This window comes from Epinephelus lanceolatus, chromosome 20, assembly GCF_041903045.1.
Source record: "Epinephelus lanceolatus isolate andai-2023 chromosome 20, ASM4190304v1, whole genome shotgun sequence".
Classification (NCBI taxonomy): Eukaryota; Metazoa; Chordata; class Actinopteri; order Perciformes; family Serranidae; genus Epinephelus; species Epinephelus lanceolatus.
In genome coordinates, this window is record NC_135753.1 from 12,077,183 (window position 1) to 12,097,678 (window position 20,496).

General features: G+C 39.2%; 2 protein-coding genes across 6 annotated transcripts in view; both read left to right on the forward strand.

Moving 5' to 3' along the window:
- The window catches only part of LOC117264829 (collagen alpha-1(XV) chain-like), a 94,451-nt gene extending 87,165 nt beyond the window's left edge, over window positions 1–7,286 (forward strand). For all 5 annotated transcript variants that reach the window (XM_078162584.1, XM_078162585.1, XM_078162586.1 and 2 more), the window contains 7 exons: window positions 125–198; window positions 334–462; window positions 1,610–1,657; window positions 1,771–1,833; window positions 3,116–3,313; window positions 4,806–4,921; window positions 5,023–7,286. In XM_078162584.1, the coding sequence (XP_078018710.1) occupies window positions 125–198; window positions 334–462; window positions 1,610–1,657; window positions 1,771–1,833; window positions 3,116–3,313; window positions 4,806–4,921; window positions 5,023–5,224 (830 nt within the window). In that variant the 3' untranslated portion in view covers window positions 5,225–7,286. The remainder of the gene's footprint in view (window positions 1–124; window positions 199–333; window positions 463–1,609; window positions 1,658–1,770; window positions 1,834–3,115; window positions 3,314–4,805; window positions 4,922–5,022) is intronic.
- Window positions 7,287–7,915: 629 nt separating this feature from the next.
- Window positions 7,916–19,297, forward strand: LOC117264276 (gamma-glutamyl hydrolase-like). Its single transcript, XM_033638129.2, has 14 exons — window positions 7,916–8,053; window positions 8,221–8,325; window positions 8,482–8,603; window positions 10,397–10,485; window positions 12,063–12,299; window positions 13,794–13,820; window positions 14,000–14,108; window positions 14,228–14,278; window positions 16,343–16,427; window positions 16,505–16,643; window positions 18,178–18,284; window positions 18,517–18,607; window positions 18,711–18,845; window positions 18,942–19,297. Exons 1-14 carry the CDS (start codon window positions 8,048–8,050, stop codon window positions 19,058–19,060), a joined length of 1,422 nt encoding a protein of 473 aa, XP_033494020.2. The 5' UTR covers window positions 7,916–8,047; the 3' UTR covers window positions 19,061–19,297.
- Window positions 19,298–20,496: the final 1,199 nt, after the last annotated feature.

Below are 20,496 nucleotides of genomic sequence, written 5' to 3' on the forward strand. Positions count from 1 at the left end.
GTCATACAAATACAGCAACAGTTTAACCTGTATACAAATAGACTACCAAATTCTTGTGGCTGATGAGATCAAACAATCAGTTGTAATGTGCTAATGTGAAAGTTGTTGACATTTTTTATGGCAGCTTTGACCATTGCTGGCCCCCCTGGACCTCCTGGACCAGCTGGACCTCCTGGACCTTCGGGTAACGCAGCATCTGTAAGGGAACTTGTTCCATCTCGATATGTTGAACTGCTTATTAATGATACACCAGCATGCTACGAACGTTTGCATGATTACACACAGTGTTTCTAGGAAAAAGTTCAGTTTTTCTTCTCTTTATTTGTTTCTCAGCTGAAAACATTTGCAAGCCGTGAGAGTATGATGCAGCACACAGTCAGGGATGTAGAGGGAACTCTGATGTACGTCACAGCAACAGGAAGTCTCTTCCTCAAGGTCTCCCAGGGATGGAAAGAGATACAGGTACCTTGCAATTGCACCTTGCAACCACAGGACTCAAAGGATTTGCCAATGCCCTATTGCCAGACTCCACAGGAAAATCCCAGAGGTCCTGTGTCCATGCCTTGACAGATCAGAGCCAAGTCCAATCCAAGATAGCCTTATTGTGGATTGGGAGTACCTCTGGGGTACCAGCACATCCCAAGGATGCTCAATCAGATTTGGATCAGGGGAAATTGGAGGCCAGGTTGACGCCTTGAGGGGTTTTTTTTCACGTTCCTCTGGCTGTTCCTGAGCTGTTGTATTGTGGCATTGCACATTGTCCTGCTGGGGGGGCACTGCCATCAGGGAGTGTTGTTGCCATGAGGGGTGCAGGGGGTGATGCAGTGATATTGATACTAAACATTATTTAGAAGCATCTCATGCACATTAATGTCAGAATGACCTGAAAAATGAAGCTGCAGCATTCAGTAGCTCGAAACATGCCCCAGAGCTGCCCCCTTTTAAAATGATATGCATGTAGGTCACGGCTTGACTAATGTAGCAAATAAAACGGTGTAACAGCAGTTTAATTGCTTTTCTGTTTATTACTTGGACGTTTTCATGGTTGATGAAGCATTGAGTGAGTTTCCTGGTTTGCCTTTGAAACCTGTCTAAATCTACTCAGTGGAAAACACGTCCTTTCAGGACCGAGTGCTGCAGATATATATATATATCTAGGTATATATATATATATATATATATATATATATATATATATATATATATATATATACACATATATATATATATATGTATGTATGTATACTGATATATATATGTATGTATACTGATATTTGTGGCTCATTCACTGGCTGTGAATCAGCTCTCCAGCATCACTACTGGTTACTGGAAATATGTCTGAAGGCCGAAAAGTTTCTCTGTTTGAGAAGATGATCAATGTTTAATCAACAGCGGTATTCGATAAAATGCTCTTGAACTGATAAAAATCAGGATCATGTATTTTTTACAATATAGTAGACAAACCTGTCTACTTGGTTGTTTGGGTGTTTTTGACATTTCAGGCTTTTTTGTAGTTTAACCAACACATGTAATAAAAGACATGAGCTCAGATAACACAACATATTGCATCTGATTTACAGTTTTGATTTTTCTGTTTGTCTCTCCACAGCTTGGCAGTCTGATCTACCTCTCCAATAACATTATTCCACAAGATGAGGTACTCATGGTTTATTGTTTTGGCTTTATGCCCAGTAAAAAAGTGCTACTGTGGAATGTTGTACTTTATATGCATTATTTATCAATGTAACATTTTTTCAACTATTCATTTAGCCTCGAGCTGCATACCAGATAAGAGGAGACACGATGGAAAGAATACGTTCTGTAAACGAAAGGGTGAGTGTCAGTAAGACTGTGTGATTTTGAATAATGTAAGTGGCTTAATTTGACTCTTGATGCTGGAATGATGAATATTCTGCTACATGTCTGAGTCAGTGTCTTGCTTCTTCTAAAATGTACTTATATTGGCAAGCATATCCTGATTTTATCTGAGCTGCTGTTTATTGTTGTGATCTTTATGCTTCAGCGTCCCCTGGTTTATTAATTAATTGGTTAGATTTTGTTAGTCAAAGGTCAAGGTCTTTGTGACCTTGCACATGTCTCATTCTCGTGAACGCAACATCTCAAGAACACCTTAAAGGAATTTCTTTAAATTGGACACAAACGTCCACTTGAACTGAAGGTCAAACCGATTAGAATTTTGTGGTGAAAGGTCAAGATCATTGTGACCTCAAAATATGTTTTCAGCCATAACTTAAGAATTCATACGCTAATTATGATGAAAATTTCATACAAATGTCTAATGGAATATAATAATGAAATAATGACATTTTAAATCCAAAATGTCCAAGGTCAACTTCACTGTGACATCATAATGTTCTGCATAAATCCCTTTTCTAGCCATTAGTCAATGTCACATCTCAGGAACAGAAGGGCAGACATTTGGTCAGATACTTAATCAGTGACACTCATCTGGGGTGCCCACCTTGAAACTGTGGTGATTGAATAGATCTTTGGGGACATCGGCTGAGGAGCATCCATGGTTTTACAGACATGGATGCAAACTTTGAGAAACTTGACTAGTGCGCGGGGGCATCCATCTAACGGACAGTAATTCTGGTTTTGATTTTAATTTCTCGTTTACTCTTAATTGTTTGCCCTCCTTGCTTTCTATCATTCACTTTGGTATTTTATCAAAATTTCCCTTGATGATATTTTAGGTCATTTTTACTCTTTCATTGTGCGTTTAGGCTTTTAGTGTATGTCATTCTCATTTGTGTTTTAAATGTGTTCAGTTTTGTTGTAAAGAGCTTTGTAACTGTGTTTTGAAAGGTGCATATAAATTAAGTTTATTGTTATTATTGTTTGCTTTTATGAGGAATGCATACTTTTATATAGTTTTCACAGCATAGTTGTTTTAATTTGACTCCTAATGACTAATTACCAAATTTGTTTGCTTTTCGTCGTCTTTGGTCCCGGTGCAAGAAAATTCACAATGCGCAGAATGTTGGTTTTTAGTTCAGACTAACTCTTGCAGGGGTGATTGAAGTGTATATACAAGACTCTCTTCATATCCTGCAGTGGACTAACACCTTCCTGTTGTTTCCTCTCCCTCCAGCTCAACCTGGTGGCCTTGAACCAGCCCCACTCAGGCGATATGATGGGACTCGACATAGCCGATCGGATGTGTTATGAACAAGCCAAGGCGATGGGTTTGACTCCAAACTACCGCGCCTTCATTTCCTCCCACAGGCAAGACCTGGTCCATGTGGTCTACCCTGGTTTCCGAGAAACTCTGCCAGTTACCAACCTCAGGGTGAGTGTGCTGTTCTGCTTTTTTTTTTTTCTTTTTTTTTTTTTTTTTTTTTATATACTATCTCCACACCTACAATAGCTTTGGCTGAAGGCATTATGTTTTCAGATTGTCTGTCCCATTCTCGTGGAAGCAATATCTCAAGAATGCCTTCAGGGAATTTTTCAAATTTGGCACAAACATCCCCTTGGGCTCAATGATGACCTGATAGATTCTAGCTATATTTTAGTGGTTAAAGGTCAAGGTCACTATGAACTCATCTCTCTAATTGTTGTGAACGTGATATCTCAATAACACCTCAAGAAAATTTCCCCAAATTTGGCACAAACTACCACTAATGTGCGATCAACCATGTAAAGCACTTTGTAGCTTTGTTCTGAAAAGTGCTTTATAAATGACATTTATTATTATTATTACTTGTACTCAATTAAATGTTGGTGACCAGAGGTCAAAGATCAAGGTGACTGTGTCCTGGTCTGTCTTATTCTCGTGCACATGATATTTCAAGAACACATTGAGGGAATTTCTTCAAAGTTTGCACAAACATCCACTTGGACTTTTAGAATTTGATGATTAAAGGTCAAAGTCAGTCATTTATTTATTTTTATTTAACCTTTAGTTAACCAGAAATACCTTGTGATTAAAATCTTATTTTTCAGAAGGGTTTGGCCAAGTCAGTCAGCAATATAAAGTTACAGACAGCCAACACAGAACAAAAATTCAAAATAAAAAATATGCAGCTCTAAAACAAGCAATTAAAATTACAAAATGAGATTACTCCATAGAAAAGCTAAAACATATGTTGATATATGCTATAAGTGAATCACAGAAATAAGAAAAACAGGGGCAACTATAAATTATTAGAACGACCAGCTGAAATACACTCTGACATTGGCATATAGATCATTGCATACAAAATTCCAGCAACCGTGCTTTGAAACGGCCTAAAGGAACTAATGAGTGTCTGCAGACGATTCTGCATATGAAATATAATTATGACAAAATATCACTCAAATGTCTAATAGGATAAAATGATGAAATGATGGCATTGTATATCTATAAGGTCAAAGGTCAACTTCACCGTGAATTCTTAATGTTCTGCAAAAACCCTTATCTAGCCAGTAGTCAGCATGATATCTCAGGAACAGAAGGAGAGGCATTTGGTCATAAACTGAATTGGTGGCACTAATCTTGGGTGTCCACCTTCAACTGTGGTGATTGTTTAGATCTGTGTTACTGGGGGGGAGATGTGTGTAAAGCAGCCATGTTTTAGAATTTGTAGCTTCTTTGCAGCAACATCCACATTTGAAGCATTGTCAGCTGTCATGGCTACATATGAGTCTGGACAGACATGGATGTAAACTGTAACTGCAGCTTGGTTCAGCACATAAACAAGGCAGTAATTCTAGTTTTACTGTCAACAACTACTTGCACTAAACTTTTATCACGCAGGACCCCTCGACAAACATCTCACCCACTACTTGTGTTCTTTTAGGGAGACGTGATGTTTAGGAACTGGCGGTCAATTTTCAATGGCGACGGGGGGCCACTGGATGCCAGGATACCCATCTACTCCTTTGACGGCAGGGATGTTTTAGCTGACCCCTTCTGGTCAGTACACTTGATTGACTCCCTGCTTGTTTCTTTGTGTCTGTTATTATTATTTTTTATATTTGCTGCCATGTTGATATATTCTGTCATCTACCCGTCAGGCCTCAGAAGAGTATCTGGCATGGCTCCACCAGCAGGGGCCTCCGAGTGATGGACAAACACTGTGAGACGTGGCGAGCGGACCACATGTCTCTCATGGGCCAGTCGTCGAGCCTGACCTCAGGTCTGCTCCTGGGCCAGCAGACGCGGAGCTGCTCCAATCAGTACATTGTTCTTTGCATCGAGACCCACAAAAACTTTTAACCCCCTCACCCCTGTACCACTCAACCAAGGAACCATCCCAGCCAGCGCAAACGTTCAACACTCGGGGAAAAAGATTTGAGTGTCTTTCAAAGAGAAGGACGTCGATTTCAGCACATCTGTGGTGCTATGTGTAGCATTTTGTGCTTTTTAAAACAGAGGATAATATTTAACACTTTTTTCACAAAGGGGATGTTCATACTTTTTTCTCTCCTTTCTCTGCTGACATCACTTTGTGTTGTTGGAGGAGAGAGAAGATTGTTAAGAGGCAGTAACAAACTCTTAACAACAGCCAAGACATAATCTGGGAAGGCAAGCTAACATGAAGTTGATGCTATGCTGTGGAACTGGAATTATTTTGGGGGTTGTTTGCAATCCATTTTGTGTCTTAAAGGAGCTGTGTACAACAGTCAGAGCATATCTATAATTCAGAGTCTGAGCTGGAATTGTCTGCATTCGGCTCTCAACATGGAGGTGGCTGAATTTGCAGCTAGCAGCTAACTGTGCTAACAGCATGAGCAGCGCTAGCAGCAGTGCTGACAGAGATCATTTTTTGGATTGTTTGCAGTCCTAATTTGAGACTAAAAAGAGCTGGAGTCTGAGCTGGGATTGTCTGCACTTGGCTCTCAACATGGAGGTGGCTGAGCAGGTGGCTAGCAGCTAACGTTGCTAACAGTGCAAACAGCCTAAACAATGGCAACAGTGCTGACAGAGCTAATGGTGTTAAGGTAAGGAGGAAGTGAAAGATTGGGCATTACACTCCCGCAACAATGCTGTTCTCAGCATTAACCACCTCGTGAGTGCAGCACATAGCTGTGGCAATTTGGCTAGCCAGTGGGATATGACTACAACAGACTACAACAACAAAAAACAGAGAAACACGGATTACAACACACACAGAGGAAGCATGACTTCATTCGCTGCTCAGGACGCCATTACTCCACTATATCTTTACATAGCAAATAGATGTTTGCGGCTGTATTAATGCTCTGAATGTTATGTACAGCACTTTTAAAGTAACGCCCCATTAACATTGTAAGAAATATTTCCCCTCATATTCACCCTGTTGGCACATAATGTAAAATGCAACACAGAGGCTGATGGGGGCTGAGACAATATTCATGCTAATATCTCAGAGAGAAATGTGGTAATGCTTTCTTAGTTTTAAAAATGATACACGCAGCACCTTTAACCTTTATTCAAGCAAAGTGGACTCATTTGCAACTAGACACATCTGTTTCACTTTACAAGAATCAAACATGCTACACAAAGGCTTTTTCCCTACAGTCACCCAGGTGTGTTGAGGATAAGACGTCTCTTTTTTAAGTTGGTCTCTTTGTTGTTCAGGAGACTGAAAATGCAGCGGCTGGCAGTTTTTACAAATGATAGATTTCCAAAGACTTTTGTGACGGAAGCACAAAGCTACTTTCACTGCCTTGTTTACAGGTTGTCATGGAGGGTTTTAAATGTTTCTGTAGACATGTTTTAAGGGTAAGAAATGTCTTCCTATAGCTTACAGAGTCCCTTGTCCAACAGTGGGAAGACCAGACGACCAGTGTTGCCACCAAAGTCATTTTTGATGCACTGTACTTTATTTTTAAAAAAAGATATTTTCTAGTTCAACATTTTCGTCCTTGAACGTGTTGTTTGTGTCGTAGCTTTTTCATACATCTTGGTGATCTCTCACATCTTAGCAGCTCTTTCTCTCAATAGGCTATTTAATTTAAATTCAATGATTTATTTATACCGTCACAGCACATAACATGAAATCAGATGAGTAAATTTAAGAATGTAATTTATCGTTTTGTTGTTTGTCAAATGTTTTTTTTTCCTCACTTATTGCCTCTTTTCTATTTTTTTTTTTTTTGTACTTTTTGTTTTAATTTCTGGAGAATATTGACAACAGTCAAAACGAATTTCCACCGAGACTTAATTAGAAAAAGCTAAATAATTTTCATGCTGAAAAAGAAGACCAGAAAAAAAGAAATTCCATGGGGAAAAGTGAGAGCACATGTTTTTGTATAAATATTGGTGCTTTGTTGAATAAAGTTTTCTCTTTTCATAACCTCTTCTTGTTGATTCTTAATTCAGTTCACAAAATAACTCAAATGCCTCAGACTGTATTAGTTTACAGCTGGCATAGAGAAGCCCAAAAACCAGATTACAATACTCATTTGGTCATAAGAATCATGTCTGAGATACGTTCTGGGCAGGACATTGTACAGTTGAAAAGTCCGGAAGACATGTTATAGCACTCTTTCCAAATTGCCTCGGACCTATATTTTGGTATTTTCTCTACTGCAATTCTGTGACAGTTACAGGCCAACATACATCCATACCAATATATCTGTGATGAGCTAAAATTGGCCAAAAATATAGGCCATGTAAACCTACCAGCTGGGCTCTAGTTTGAATCTGTCAGCACCATAAAGAGAGACATTTTACTATGGAGGCTTTGATACTTACTTACATATAAGTGGACAACAGCTTGAATCCATTGTACCTGCTGTACACTTTAGCTGCTTTTATCTGTGAAGGAGCAACCTACATATATAGATTCTACGGTATACCTTTCAAGAGTCATTGTCCTGAGTGTGAAGCTTAGATAACCCGGTCTTGCTCTGTAGGTTAAAGGTTTTGTAAACAAATATTGCTCTTTAAACACATTTTCATTCCAAAGGTCTGACATGGAAAGAGCAAAACAGCCAACAGCTCAGAGTTAGGGGACCCTAGCCGTGTGCTCTCACTTCGCTTCGACAGCACAGAGGTCGTTTTGAGGGTCTTTACATCGGAACATCTTTGGAGAGTTTTTCTGGCCACTTGGACATGAAGGTACCGTGGGCATGTTTTCATTCAATGACACATTTGTAATATACAAAATGGTGTAGCTGTGTCAGTCCACTGGCATTGTGTGTCTTACTCTTACACTCCTCCTTTGATTTTAATTAGCAGACAGGAACCAGTTTAACCACATTAATTATTCTAACTTTTCTGCAAAGGTCCTGTTTGTTCTCCTCCTGACTGCTGCGGCAGCTCACAGTCAGTCTTACCACCCTGGGAAATGTCCCCGGCCATCTGTTCAAGAGGACTTCGACGTTAAGAGGGTAAAATACTGATGACTTTTGTCATGTTCATTGATTATGCTGGTCATTTTTGCTGTGTTGCAATTGACGCCTATTTTTAAGTGTATTTTGTTGATATGAACAGGACTTCATTTGACAGCTGCTGGTTAACAACCTTTGTCCTCCTCTCCTTTGTAGTATATGGGCACCTGGTATGAAATTGAGAAGCTCCCAGCTGTGTTTGAGAGAGGAAAATGTAACCAGGCTACATACACGCTGCTCGCTGATGGGACGGTCAAAGTTTACAACCAAGAGCTGCTGTAAGAGCTGAACTGCCCTGCTGTCATACAAAACAATGTTTGCCAACATACAGTACAGGCCAAAAGTTTGGACACACCTTCTCATTCAATGCGTTTTCTTTATTTTCATGACTATTTACATTGTAGATTCTCACTGAAGGCATCAAAACTATGAATGAACACATGTGGAGTTATGTACTTAACAAAAAAAGGTGAAATAACTGAAAACATGTTTTATATTCTAGTTTCTTCAAAATAGCCACCCTTTGCTCTGATTACTGCTTTGCACACTCTTGGCATTCTCTCCATGAGCTTCAAGAGGTAGTCACCTGAAATGGTTTTCCAACAGTCTTGAAGGAGTTCCCAGAGGTGTTTAGCACTTGTTGGCCCCTTTGCCTTCACTCTGCGGTCCAGCTCACCCCAAACCATCTCGACTGGGTTCAGGTCCGGTGACTGTGGAGGCCAGGTCATCTGCCGCAGCACTCCATCACTCTCCTTCTTGGTCAAATAGCCCTTGCACAGCCTGGAGGTGTGTTTGGGGTCATTGTCCTGTTGAAAAATAAATGATGGTCCAACTAAACGCAAACCGGATGGGATGGCATGTCGCTGCAGGATGCTGTGGTAGCCATGCTGGTTCAGTGTGCCTTCAATTTTGAATAAATCCCCAATAGTGTCACCAGCAAAACACCCCCACACCATCACACCTCCTCCTCCATGCTTCACAGTGGGAACCAGGCATGTGGAATCCATCCGTTCACCTTTTCTGCGTCTCACAAAGACACGGCGGTTGGAACCAAAGATCTCAAATTTGGACTCATCAGACCAAAGCACAGATTTCCACTGGTCTAATGTCCATTCCTTGTGTTTCTTGGCCCAAACAAATCTCTTCTGCTTGTTGCCTCTCCTTAGCAGTGGTTTCCTAGCAGCTATTTGACCATGAAGGCCTGATTGGCGCAGTCTCCTCTTAACAGTTGTTCTAGAGATGGGTCTGCTGCTAGAACTCTGTGTGGCATTCATCTGGTCTCTGATCTGAGCTGCTGTTAACTTGCCATTTCTGAGGCTGGTGACTCGGATGAACTTATCCTCAGAAGCAGAGGTGACTCTTGGTCTTCCTTTCCTGGGTCGGTCCTCATGTGTGCCAGTTTCCTTGTAGCGCTTGATGGTTTTTGCGACTCCACTTGGGGACACATTTAAAGTTTTTGCAATTTTCCGGACTGACTGACCTTCATTTCTTAAAGTAATGATGGCCACTCGTTTTTCTTTAGTTAGCTGATTGGTTCTTGCCATAATATGAATTTTAACAGTTGTCCAATAGGGCTGTCGGCTGTGTATTAACCTGACTTCTGCACAACACAACTGATGGTCCCAACCCCATTGATAAAGCAAGAAATTCCACTAATTAACCCTGATAAGGCACACCTGTGAAGTGGAAACCATTTCAGGTGACTACCTCTTGAAGCTCATGGAGAGAATGCCAAGAGTGTGCAAAGCAGTAATCAGAGCAAAGGGTGGCTATTTTGAAGAAACTAGAATATAAAACATGTTTTCAGTTATTTCACCTTTTTTTGTTAAGTACATAACTCCACATGTGTTCATTCATAGTTTTGATGCCTTCAGTGAGAATCTACAATGTAAATAGTCATGAAAATAAAGAAAACGCATTGAATGAGAAGGTGTGTCCAAACTTTTGGCCTGTACTGTATGTTCATTTATGCACCCTTCGCTTAGCTTATGATTAAGTATGGATGGATGGATGGATTTGCAATTCTTGTACTATTCACTCTCTTTTCCTCCCCCTCTTCTCCTGTGTGCAGATCTAATGGAAAGATGAATTCAATTAAGGGTATCGCTAAAGTTAAGAACTCATCTCAACCTGCTATTCTGGGTGTCAACTTCTTTAAAGGTAATTATAGCGTGTGGGTGTGTGTGTGTGTGTGTATAAAGCCTGGAGGGTGAATTCAGGTAATGTTTTCCGTATATCCCTCAGCAGGCTTACAAAACACTTTGAACTCACTCCAGTGCTGCTTCTATAAATCATATCAGGCCTTCTTAACATTTTTCTGTTGGAATGAAATGAATTTTTTTAGAAGACACACACCTTCAAACACACATTGACCCCCTCTCTCACTCAGACAGCATGTTCGGGTTATGTGGCACAGCTTGTCTGGTGAAGTGGGTCAGTCATTCATGGATTAAAAAGCTTCTTTGCCACTTAGTGAATATAAAACCTTTTATTTTGATAGATACCAACCATGCTATTCAATGTAGAGAGAGGGTTGTTCATTTAAAAATGTTTTGACACTCAGCCATGTCAGGAGGTCGGTGTTTGCTTTCCATGAAGTTGTAAAGAAAACCCTGTTCCTTTTCCCTAAACCCAACCACATGTGTGTTTGCTAAGCATAATAACTTGTGTCTGTTGTTGAGGGGAAAAAACATCAATTCACGGTGTTGTACGGATGTTGTGTGGTTATTCTGAAAGAGACTGTATTCAAACTGTACATTTCTGGTGAAAACAGAAGTGTATTTTGAAAACAGAGAATTCATGCAACAGGCAGATGACTCGGCATCCCAGAACGTCAACAACCAACCCACCTTGCACGCCATAACTAGACGTGGAAAGCCCATGACCAAACGTTGATATGTGACGAGGTCGGAGTGAGAATGTGTTGCCAAGAGTTATGGGAAGGAAAACACTAGTTTTAAAAGTTGTTCAACCTAGCCTAAATTATGGACCTGCCTATATAAGAGTAAGATCATCTAGATTTAGGCTGATGTCTGTATCTGACTGTAGTTTATAGACTACAATGCTGGGTGGAAGGTAGGGGGGTTGTGGCAGGGATCAGCTGTGGGGTTTGACGTATAGGCATGCTGATATTATATCATAGCATTTTAACGTAGGAGTCTATGGGGATTGACTCACCTCTGGAGCCAGCCTCAAGTGGCCATTTGATGAACTGCAGTTTTTGGCACTTCTGCGATGGCTTCATTTTTCAGCCTCGGTGGCTGTCGTTTGGCCTGATCCAGTAGTGTAGTGGTAGTTGATGAGATGGGCGTACTATAAGTTAGATGGGTGGGTGGATATATTCTCCTCTATATTTTGGTAGCTTTTTGAATGATGGGTGGGTTTACTACAAATGGCCAGAAAAAGAGGTGGGTATACTCCTGCATATGCTCTTTACTGCACCACTGGCCTTATTATTGAGAAATAGGATGCCATATGCAACTGGCCTTAGTATGCGCTCACACTACACAGACTTCTTGTGAAGACAGACCAGGCCCACTCTGATTAAGTCAGACCAATCCAAACCATTGTTTAGTGGCAAGAAGTGTTGTAGCATTAACAGTAATGCTTATCTGTCCCTCTTCACCTGAACTCACCCTATTTTTTTTCTTTTAGAAAATTGAGCTTGTAAGTTTATTTTAATGCAGTACAGAATACTTCACACTATTCAATTTTATACTATCCATGTCTGTGTCCAGGTCTTCCAGATGATCCCTACTGGGTGCTCTCTACAGACTACGAAACATACTCTCTGGTGTACTCTTGCTCTGAATACTTAGGCCTCTTCCACATTGATTTCGCCTGGATCCTGTCTCGCACTCGGGTGTTGACTGAGGTCGTCATTGGCCAGTTACATAATGAGCTGGCCTCTGCTGGTGTGAACATAAGTCACCTCACAGTCAGTAATCAGACGGGATGTGATGTCTTGACCAGAGGTACGATTAGCCAAATGAATAAAAGGGAAACAAAGGGCTGAATACTTGTTTTTTTTTAAGGTTTTAAGGTTAAAAATTATAATTAAAGCAAACTTAAGTGGTTAGCCTTTATCAGAGATACTCAACTTGTTTCGCTCGGGGACCTCTTTTGCAAAATGACTGGAGACCAGGGGCCAGTTAATAAACAAACAATAATAATATTTGTTAATATGTATAATGATTGAATTGCCTGTTTAAAACTTTTCGATGTTTGCCCTCCCCACCACTCTTCGCAAGGAGGCAAATCCAGTCACAAGTGTCCCAAACAGGTCAGGTATGGGCAGGGACTTTTCTAGGATTTGAGGACATGTACAGCTTAGCTTTGTCAGGGGTCCAGGGGATCCTCCCTTGGTATTTTATTATTTATTAATTTTTATTAATAAACAAGCTCTATTTTGATGTTTTGTTTTTTTTTTTTTGGTTTTTTTTTAAAAACAAACTTATTTACTATATTTGGCCCTCTAGCTGCAGGTTGAGTATCACCGGCCAATATAATTGTTTTGTCAGTGCCAAAACAATGGAAGGAGTTTATTAAGTAACAAATAGGGGCATTCATTTTCTGTTTGTAATGAAGATGCATTTTGTGCCTTGAAATGTTTCAGCCATAGTTGTATCTTGTAGCTAAGTGCAATCATGTTCCTACAGTTGATTATTTAAAGCGTCTCATTTAAATGTCAAATGTAAACATTGAATATAAGCTTATGAATCTGGCTATAACCATAGACTGTATACTGTAACGCATGATCACTTTATTCCCCCAAAATTAGCTGGATTAAGTTTATAAAAAAACCATACTTAAATCTCTGATTCAGTCTATCAAACAAATTAAGTTTTAATAATTTTTAAGCTTGTTATACTATTAATAATATTTATTGTAAAGCTTCCTTTTCCCAGAAAATAATACATATGTTTTACGTAATGGTCCAGGAAATTACTTCCGTTTTAGGGTGTAGATTTCAAAATAAAGGTAAAACGGTTTAAAAGTTAAAATGTAAAACTATATCTTATTTGACATAACATTACTTACAATCCCAAAATGTTTCTGTATTACTAAAATACAGCTTTTTAAAAATATTCTCACGTAGTACTGTGTTGGAGCGATGGCATTTTACAATTTAAATGTAAAATGTTTAACAAATTGATTGGAATAATTATCAATTCACGAAATAATATAATATATATATGATGAAAAAATATATTTGCAACTTGCTGGTCATTTATTTGTTTGTTTATTCGTGAAAAACAATTCAAAAAACGAGGTCATTTGAGGTGAAACCATAGGGTGAAACATGATGCTTTTATTCTGAAGGAAGCAGCCCGGAAGTGCAGTAGACAACAACATTACCTTGGGCCAAATGGCGACTCTCAAACGTCTTACCTTATGTTTTACTTTTAGAATAATAATCTTGTCCTTGTTTTTCATTTCTCTCCCATGTCTACCGCTGTATTCTCCAGCCAAAAGAAACAATCGACCAATTATTGGTAAGTTTATAAACACGTTATTGACAGCAGCATTAAATTAAGCTAACTTCCATTTTTATTTACAGCTTCCAACTAACTGCGTCAACTTAATGTTTGTTGTTGTTGTTGTTGTTGCATGCTAACAGAAGTGTCGTAGCTACCTATACGTGTTTAAACTGGTTGTGTTTTTGTCTTTAAAGGTGTCCTGGCTCAAGAAGTTAAATACCCAACAGGAAATGAAACCTCTTACATCGCTGCGTCCTATGTGAAGACTCTGGAGTCAGCAGGAGCAAGAGTTGTACCTGTCATGTGAGTTATTACCTAACATGTTACTGACTGTCACTCCTGCAGTACATGACAGCTTTAGCAACGCCAGTGTACTCAAACTGAAACCTTTAACCCCTTCCCTTTTTTTTTTATTTCTACAGGATTAACCAGCCACCAGAGTACTATAAGAAACTCTTCAACTCCATTAACGGGTAAATGTGTTGTAATATAGTATCAATCAAAGCCTTTATGCTAGGAAATTTAATATACAATTAAGGAGGAATATGTATTTTTGGTTAATTATAAGTGGTTTTTGACCAAAAAATAACATTTAGGACAATCAGCTTTATGTACAGGGGTGCACCAAATATCAGAAATTCAGAATATTCAGTTTTTTGCTGAGATTACGTTCAGTGTAATGTCAATTTTTACAGGCTAACTTCAGTCATTTTTAACCATGATCCCATTTCCCCATGTTTTTGTGTCTAAGTGAGTAACAACTGTTTTTGAATCTTGTCTAGTATTGAGCAATAGGGCTGCAGATTGCAGTACAGGTTGCAATGTGATCACTCCGGGCAGGTGCCACCATTATTTCACATGCATTACTTTTGTTGAACTTCAGCTGCAAAAACAAGCACTTTAAGCTTGTTTTTGCCACTGATAGGCTTAATTGTTATTAGGAGTGTCATACTCCATTATTGAAAAGACCATACAGAGAAATTCAGTGGATTTTTTTGTGTTTGGCATGTGGAACCTCAATTTACATCCACTAAAAGTGCTTTTTTGCAACTGACAGCCTCAGATCTTAATTCTAAGTGTCTGACAGCTATGGAAAAGATCCCCACAGAGACAGACCTTTTTGTTTAATAGTAACATCCTTTTTGTTCAACCAGAAAGAGTCCCAAATTCGCTATCGCCAAACTCGACAGACTCCATTTAGATAAACAGCAATTTTAGGGCTTATAGAGCCAGCCTTCTTTTTAACTATGTGAATTAAGAGTTTATTTTAGCCAAACGAGTAGTTGTTGCAACAGAGGGAAGATGGACCATTATGGCTTTTGTGAGTTTTGTTTTGTTTTTGTCAACTTTAAGTGCAGTTAATTGTTTATTGTTTATTCAAGAATGAAAGTGCCTCTAGTCTTCCTTGGGTCTTGCACACGGAAAGACAGTACACAGATCAAGTAAAGCTATCAACAAATTAAGATATAAAAACAATCAGAATGCTAGACTTGTATATCCAAGTGAAGAAATTAGGACTTAGACTAATAATAGGACTTAGACTAATAATAAATAAACTGTAATTAAACAGCAACAGAAAAAAATGACGCCTACAGACATAAAGTGATAATTGGTGATAATAAGACAAGCTGACTAAACAGATATATTTGTGAAAGAATGAAGATATAAAAATAACAAATAGGAAAGAACATAGGTACATTAAAATATGGCTATGTGGGTATCTTATTATATGGCAAGCTATTTCTTTGGGAGCTTTTTAAAAGTAATTTTGTCATTAGACAATAACTTTAAGCAGAGCATTCCAGAGTGCCGTTGACTTGTTTTTAAGAATAGATTAACAACAATTCATTCTTGGTGCTGGGAGCATTATGAAGGATTTTATAATGATAAAATGACTGTTTATTCAAACAAAGTCTGCTGGCTTTGGCAATAGCCATTTTAGGGCTGTTTCTCGCTGCCATTTTAGTCACTTAGACACAGAGCCATGGGAAAGGTTGTTTTGAAGCAAGTATCTGACAATGTATGTGTTTACCCTGTGCAATTTGACAATGTTTTGCACATATCATCAGGACTTACACTTGCCACATTGCATATTTTGCTATGTTTATGACTGATACACCAGTAGAAACCACTGTAACTCTTAATTATAATGGCAGATAAATAGGGAGATTATAGGTTATAAAGAAACAGGTTAAAAATATAAAGGTCAGATATAATAATTTAGCAATATATAACAAGACTGGTATGACACATTAAGACCACATGAGGCGACTTATAGCTATACAAAAAAGATAAATAGTCAGCACCAGCTGCAAAATTTCATCTCTTGTGGCAAGTGGTAAACTCACAAAGCAACTGACATTACAACATAAACCTCAACACATGTTAAATTTACTTTAGTTAACACCTCTAAAGGCCTCTCTGAATGCTTTCTATCATTTTGCCCACCACCCTGTTTGTATCTTTGCAGAAAGAGATACAGAACATTTTGTTTCTCTGCGAGTTGAGACTCTTGTTTTTCATGTCTTTGTTAACAGGATCTTTTACCCGGGCGGATCTGCCAGCATCATGTCATCAGGTTATCAGAGAGCTGCGAAAGCCTTTTATGAGCTTGCTATTGAGGTAAAAGTGTAAAAGATTAATAATGACGTTTGTGTGTTGATGTGGAATTATGCTGCAGACGATATGTCATGTTTCAGGCAAACAAGAAGGGCGACTATTTCCCTGTGTGGGGCACGTGTCTTGGATATGAGCAGCTGGCCTGTTTGACGAGTGGAAAGAACGTACTCTCACGTACCAACACAAGTGATGTGCCATTACCGCTGGTCTTCACTGATGGTATGGCTTTGTCTTAATAGATGAACCACAGATTACCCATCACTGGGAGAAGTCTTAATGTTAAGATAGTTAGCTCTGAAAATCCAGTTTTAAGTCCTGACTTGATATGAGAGATATAGAGTTATTGAGATTGTTTATCTGCAGTGAGCGAAGTGCTAATTGTTAGGAGTAGTTCAGTTTTGTTGAAATGACTGAAAGTATTTGTTTCATATAGCTATTTTAGGTTTAGGACATTATCCATGACCTGAACATGTATGTATGAACTTGTATTGTGCTGAAGAGGCTAAAGGGCCGCATTTGCTTCAATGTAATGTTAGTTTACTCAAATTTGTAGTGGAGCAATATTATATGAGATACATTATCTTCAGCATTAACAGCATTTTAGTGCTGTTGCTCATTTCATGAAAGTTCGGACTATTGATTCTCATATTTTACAGGACAACAAGGGACTTTTCTTACATTAACTGCTCTAAAGCTGTGCTAGGCAGATTTGTTGTGGCGTAATTGGGAAAAAATCTCACGATAATCTTTCAGCATATTGTAATATAAGTGGACTGAGAGAACATTAGACTTCTACACCTCCTCTTGGCTCTGTTGTCAGGTTTAGAAAATCTAACCCGTGACAGGAGACTTTGGCCAATCACAGTTCATTTCACGGAGATGGTGTTCCTATTGGCTGCTCTACAAATGCAGATGCACGTCCCTTTGGTAAAAGCCTGATCGAATGGTAAAGGATTGTGCAGAGGATGTTGCTATTCCAATTCAATTTGAAAAAAAGCCCAAAATCACAAATTTCCTCAGAAGCTTTACAGCATACAACATCCCTCTGTCCTTGGATCCCCCCAAAAAACCTTCAACGGTAAATAAAAGCATGTGCAACAACTGTCTACACTGCGAAGCAACCCAAAAAAGGGAAAAAAGATTTATCAGACAGAGAGTCTAGAAGAGACTCTGACAGTTACCAAAAAAAAAAAGTATCAATATTGGCAAATCATTTCTGAAATAGAGAGAAAATGTTGCTACTAGTTTTTGTTAACTTGGCTGCGGCTTAATGTTAACATTTATGTAGGTAATGTTAGCTAGAGTCTCAAATCACAGCATGTCCTTTGCTTCACTCCCCGCCGCTACAGAAAACTGTGCTGTCGAAAGAGTGGGCAGCAGCTCTGGAGACTGACCCCCAGTCAGCGGCTACAGTAATTCAAATCCAATCGGTGCAAACTCTAGCTCTAGGGGACTGGACAGCCCAGACTCCACACTGGATCAGGAAACTTTTTGTTGCTGCCATTACACACGTTAGACCTGGTGCTGCCGCTGTCTATAAGTCCGCTACAGGGTTTACATTGGCCGAATTTGAGCCGCTGCAGCCGCTGACTGAAGGTCCGTCTCCAGAGAAGATACCCACTCTCCTCCTGACAAAACAGTCCCCAGCAGCAGGGACTCAGGTGGAGAAGCTGTGGGGTGGCTACCAAGCTAATTGCTGTCTCATTTGTTTGTTATTAATGATACCTAAAAAAATGTTATGACCCATTTTTAGAGGCCAAAGACAGCAGGATGTTTGAAGGCTTCCCACCTGAGCTCATGGAAGAATTGGCCTCTGAGCCGCTGACAGCAAACGCTCACAAGTGGAGTGTGACAGTGCTGGTATGTCATTCATTACTTCTATGATGAGAAAATGATAACATGAATGCAGTGCTGGAGCCTCAGCACTTCTAGAGTACAACAGAATACTGTTGTACTCTAGAAATAGCTGGTTTGTGGTGAAATATGAGCCTCGTTTCCTCCCTTGAGCACAACAGTCATTTTTCTAAGAACACAGAAAGCAGGGTGTAGGTTAATTAGGTGCATTGCGACTTACCTTGTTTCTTTCTTTCAGACTCATAACACAAATGAGGAGCTGAAAAACTTTTACAAAGTGCTCTCCACAAACACGGATGGGAAAACAGAGTTTGTGTCCACGGTGGAAGGTAGTTACGATGCAGCATCACCTTACTGGTACAAGTTTACAGCAGAATAACACTGCAGGGAACTTTTTTAATGAGTGCTTCCTCTTCCCTCACCTCTCTGCAGCATATGATTACCCAATTTATGGGGCACAGTGGCATCCAGAGAAAAATGCATTTGAATGGGGGAAGCCTTACATCCCACACTCTCTAGCAGCAGTCAGGACCACCTTCTACATGGCTGAATTCTTTGTCAATGAAGGTATGACTCAGCATTATTTCTGGTTCTTTAATAACATAGTAACTGCATGATAGAGGTTTTGTGACGTGTAAATGTTGCTGTTTTCTTTCCTTACAGCCAGGAAGAACTTTCACAGATTTGAATCCGAGGACGAGGAGACTAAAGCACTGATATATAACTACAATCCTGTTTTCAAATCACCCACGAGTACCTTTCTGCAAATGTATTATTTCTGATGTTTGTTTGTGAAGGGCACTTCCTTTTTAGCAGCTGATTTGCTGTCCCGGTCACATGACTCGTGAATGTTTGTGAATAATTTTAGTTGTTTGATTTTGCATTTGCTGCTCATTTCATCTGTTGAACCTGAAACTAAAGGAGGAATACTGCAAGTTAAAAAATCAAATTATGCTTTGTTGATATTGTAAGTGGGTTTACAGCTAATTAAAGAATGCATTTCATGATGTTTTAAGGATTCAAGGATTTCTATCTTGAATGTTTGAATGTTCACAGTCTGTGCAGAATGAGACTTATCATTAGGGAGACTTGGTCACAATTCAAGACAGAACAAGTGAAAGGTAAGAAAATACATTTCATTTCTCTGTAGGTTCCTTTCTGTAATGTTTAAAGACACTCATAATAACAACCTGAGCCTGTCAGTGGCAAAACAAGAACTTTTAATGCGCATCTGATCTGAGTGGGTACACTTAATCCTGCTTTACTGCTGCTGGCTGTAGCTCTGTCTATACTGGACCAATGTCAAAAAGTGTTCCCACAAGTCAGTTAGACACAATAATGTGTACAAAAAAAGGGTCTAGGTTGAAATATGCAGGATTCCCCCTTTAAAGCTGCTGCATTTATAAACTTTAAGAGCCAGAATATTACTCTCAGGATTTATTGGAGATGAAAACAGAGCTGAATAGTACAGACGTGTAATGTGTTTACTTGAGAGAAAGAAAATTGTCCTGTTTTTCTGAACTAATGAGATAATGTAAAAATTTGGAGAAGTTTTAATGAAAAAAAATATTGCTCTGTTTTTCTGAATTAACAAGATTTTTTTCGCAAAATTGTGAGAAAAGTTAGAAAAAAATAAAATTATAAATTAAAAATTATTTTATTCTAAATTAGTGAAATTATTACCTTAAAAATTTTCATGGAAAAAAAAAAATCTGCTCTTGGTTTTCTGAATTATTGAGCTCATTATTGTAGTATTATGAGAGAAGTTTTCATAGAAAAATAATCTACTTTTTTTTTTTTTTAATTTTCAATAGTCTTGTAAATTCTTGTGTCTGAATTGACAAGATTATGGTCTTGCACGGTGGTGCAGTGGTGAGCGCTGTCATCTCATAGCAAGAGGGTTTATGGTTCAAACCCAGGAGGGAGCCCTTCTGTGTGGAGTTTGCATGTTCTCCCCGTGTCAGCGAGGGGTTTTCTGCGGGTACTCCGGCTTCCTCCCACAGTCCAAAGACATGCAGGTTAGGTTAACTGGTGACTCTAAATTGGTTGTCTATCACTATGCGTCAGCCCTGTGATAGTCTGGCGACCTGTCCAGGGTGTACCCTGCCTCTCGCCCAATGTCAGCTGGGATAGGCTCCAGCCCCCCCGCGACCCTCAACAGGATAATGTGGAATATGAATGAAATGAATAACTAGAAAACAAGCACAATTTATTTTTT

Coding starts and splice junctions, on each gene's coding strand:
- LOC117264276 (XM_033638129.2), top strand. Junction 14,109..14,227: donor GCAAGAGTTGTACCTGTCAT/GTGAGTTATTAC, acceptor TTATTTCTACAG/GATTAACCAGCCACCAGAGT. Junction 16,644..18,177: donor ACCGCTGGTCTTCACTGATG/GTATGGCTTTGT, acceptor ACCCATTTTTAG/AGGCCAAAGACAGCAGGATG.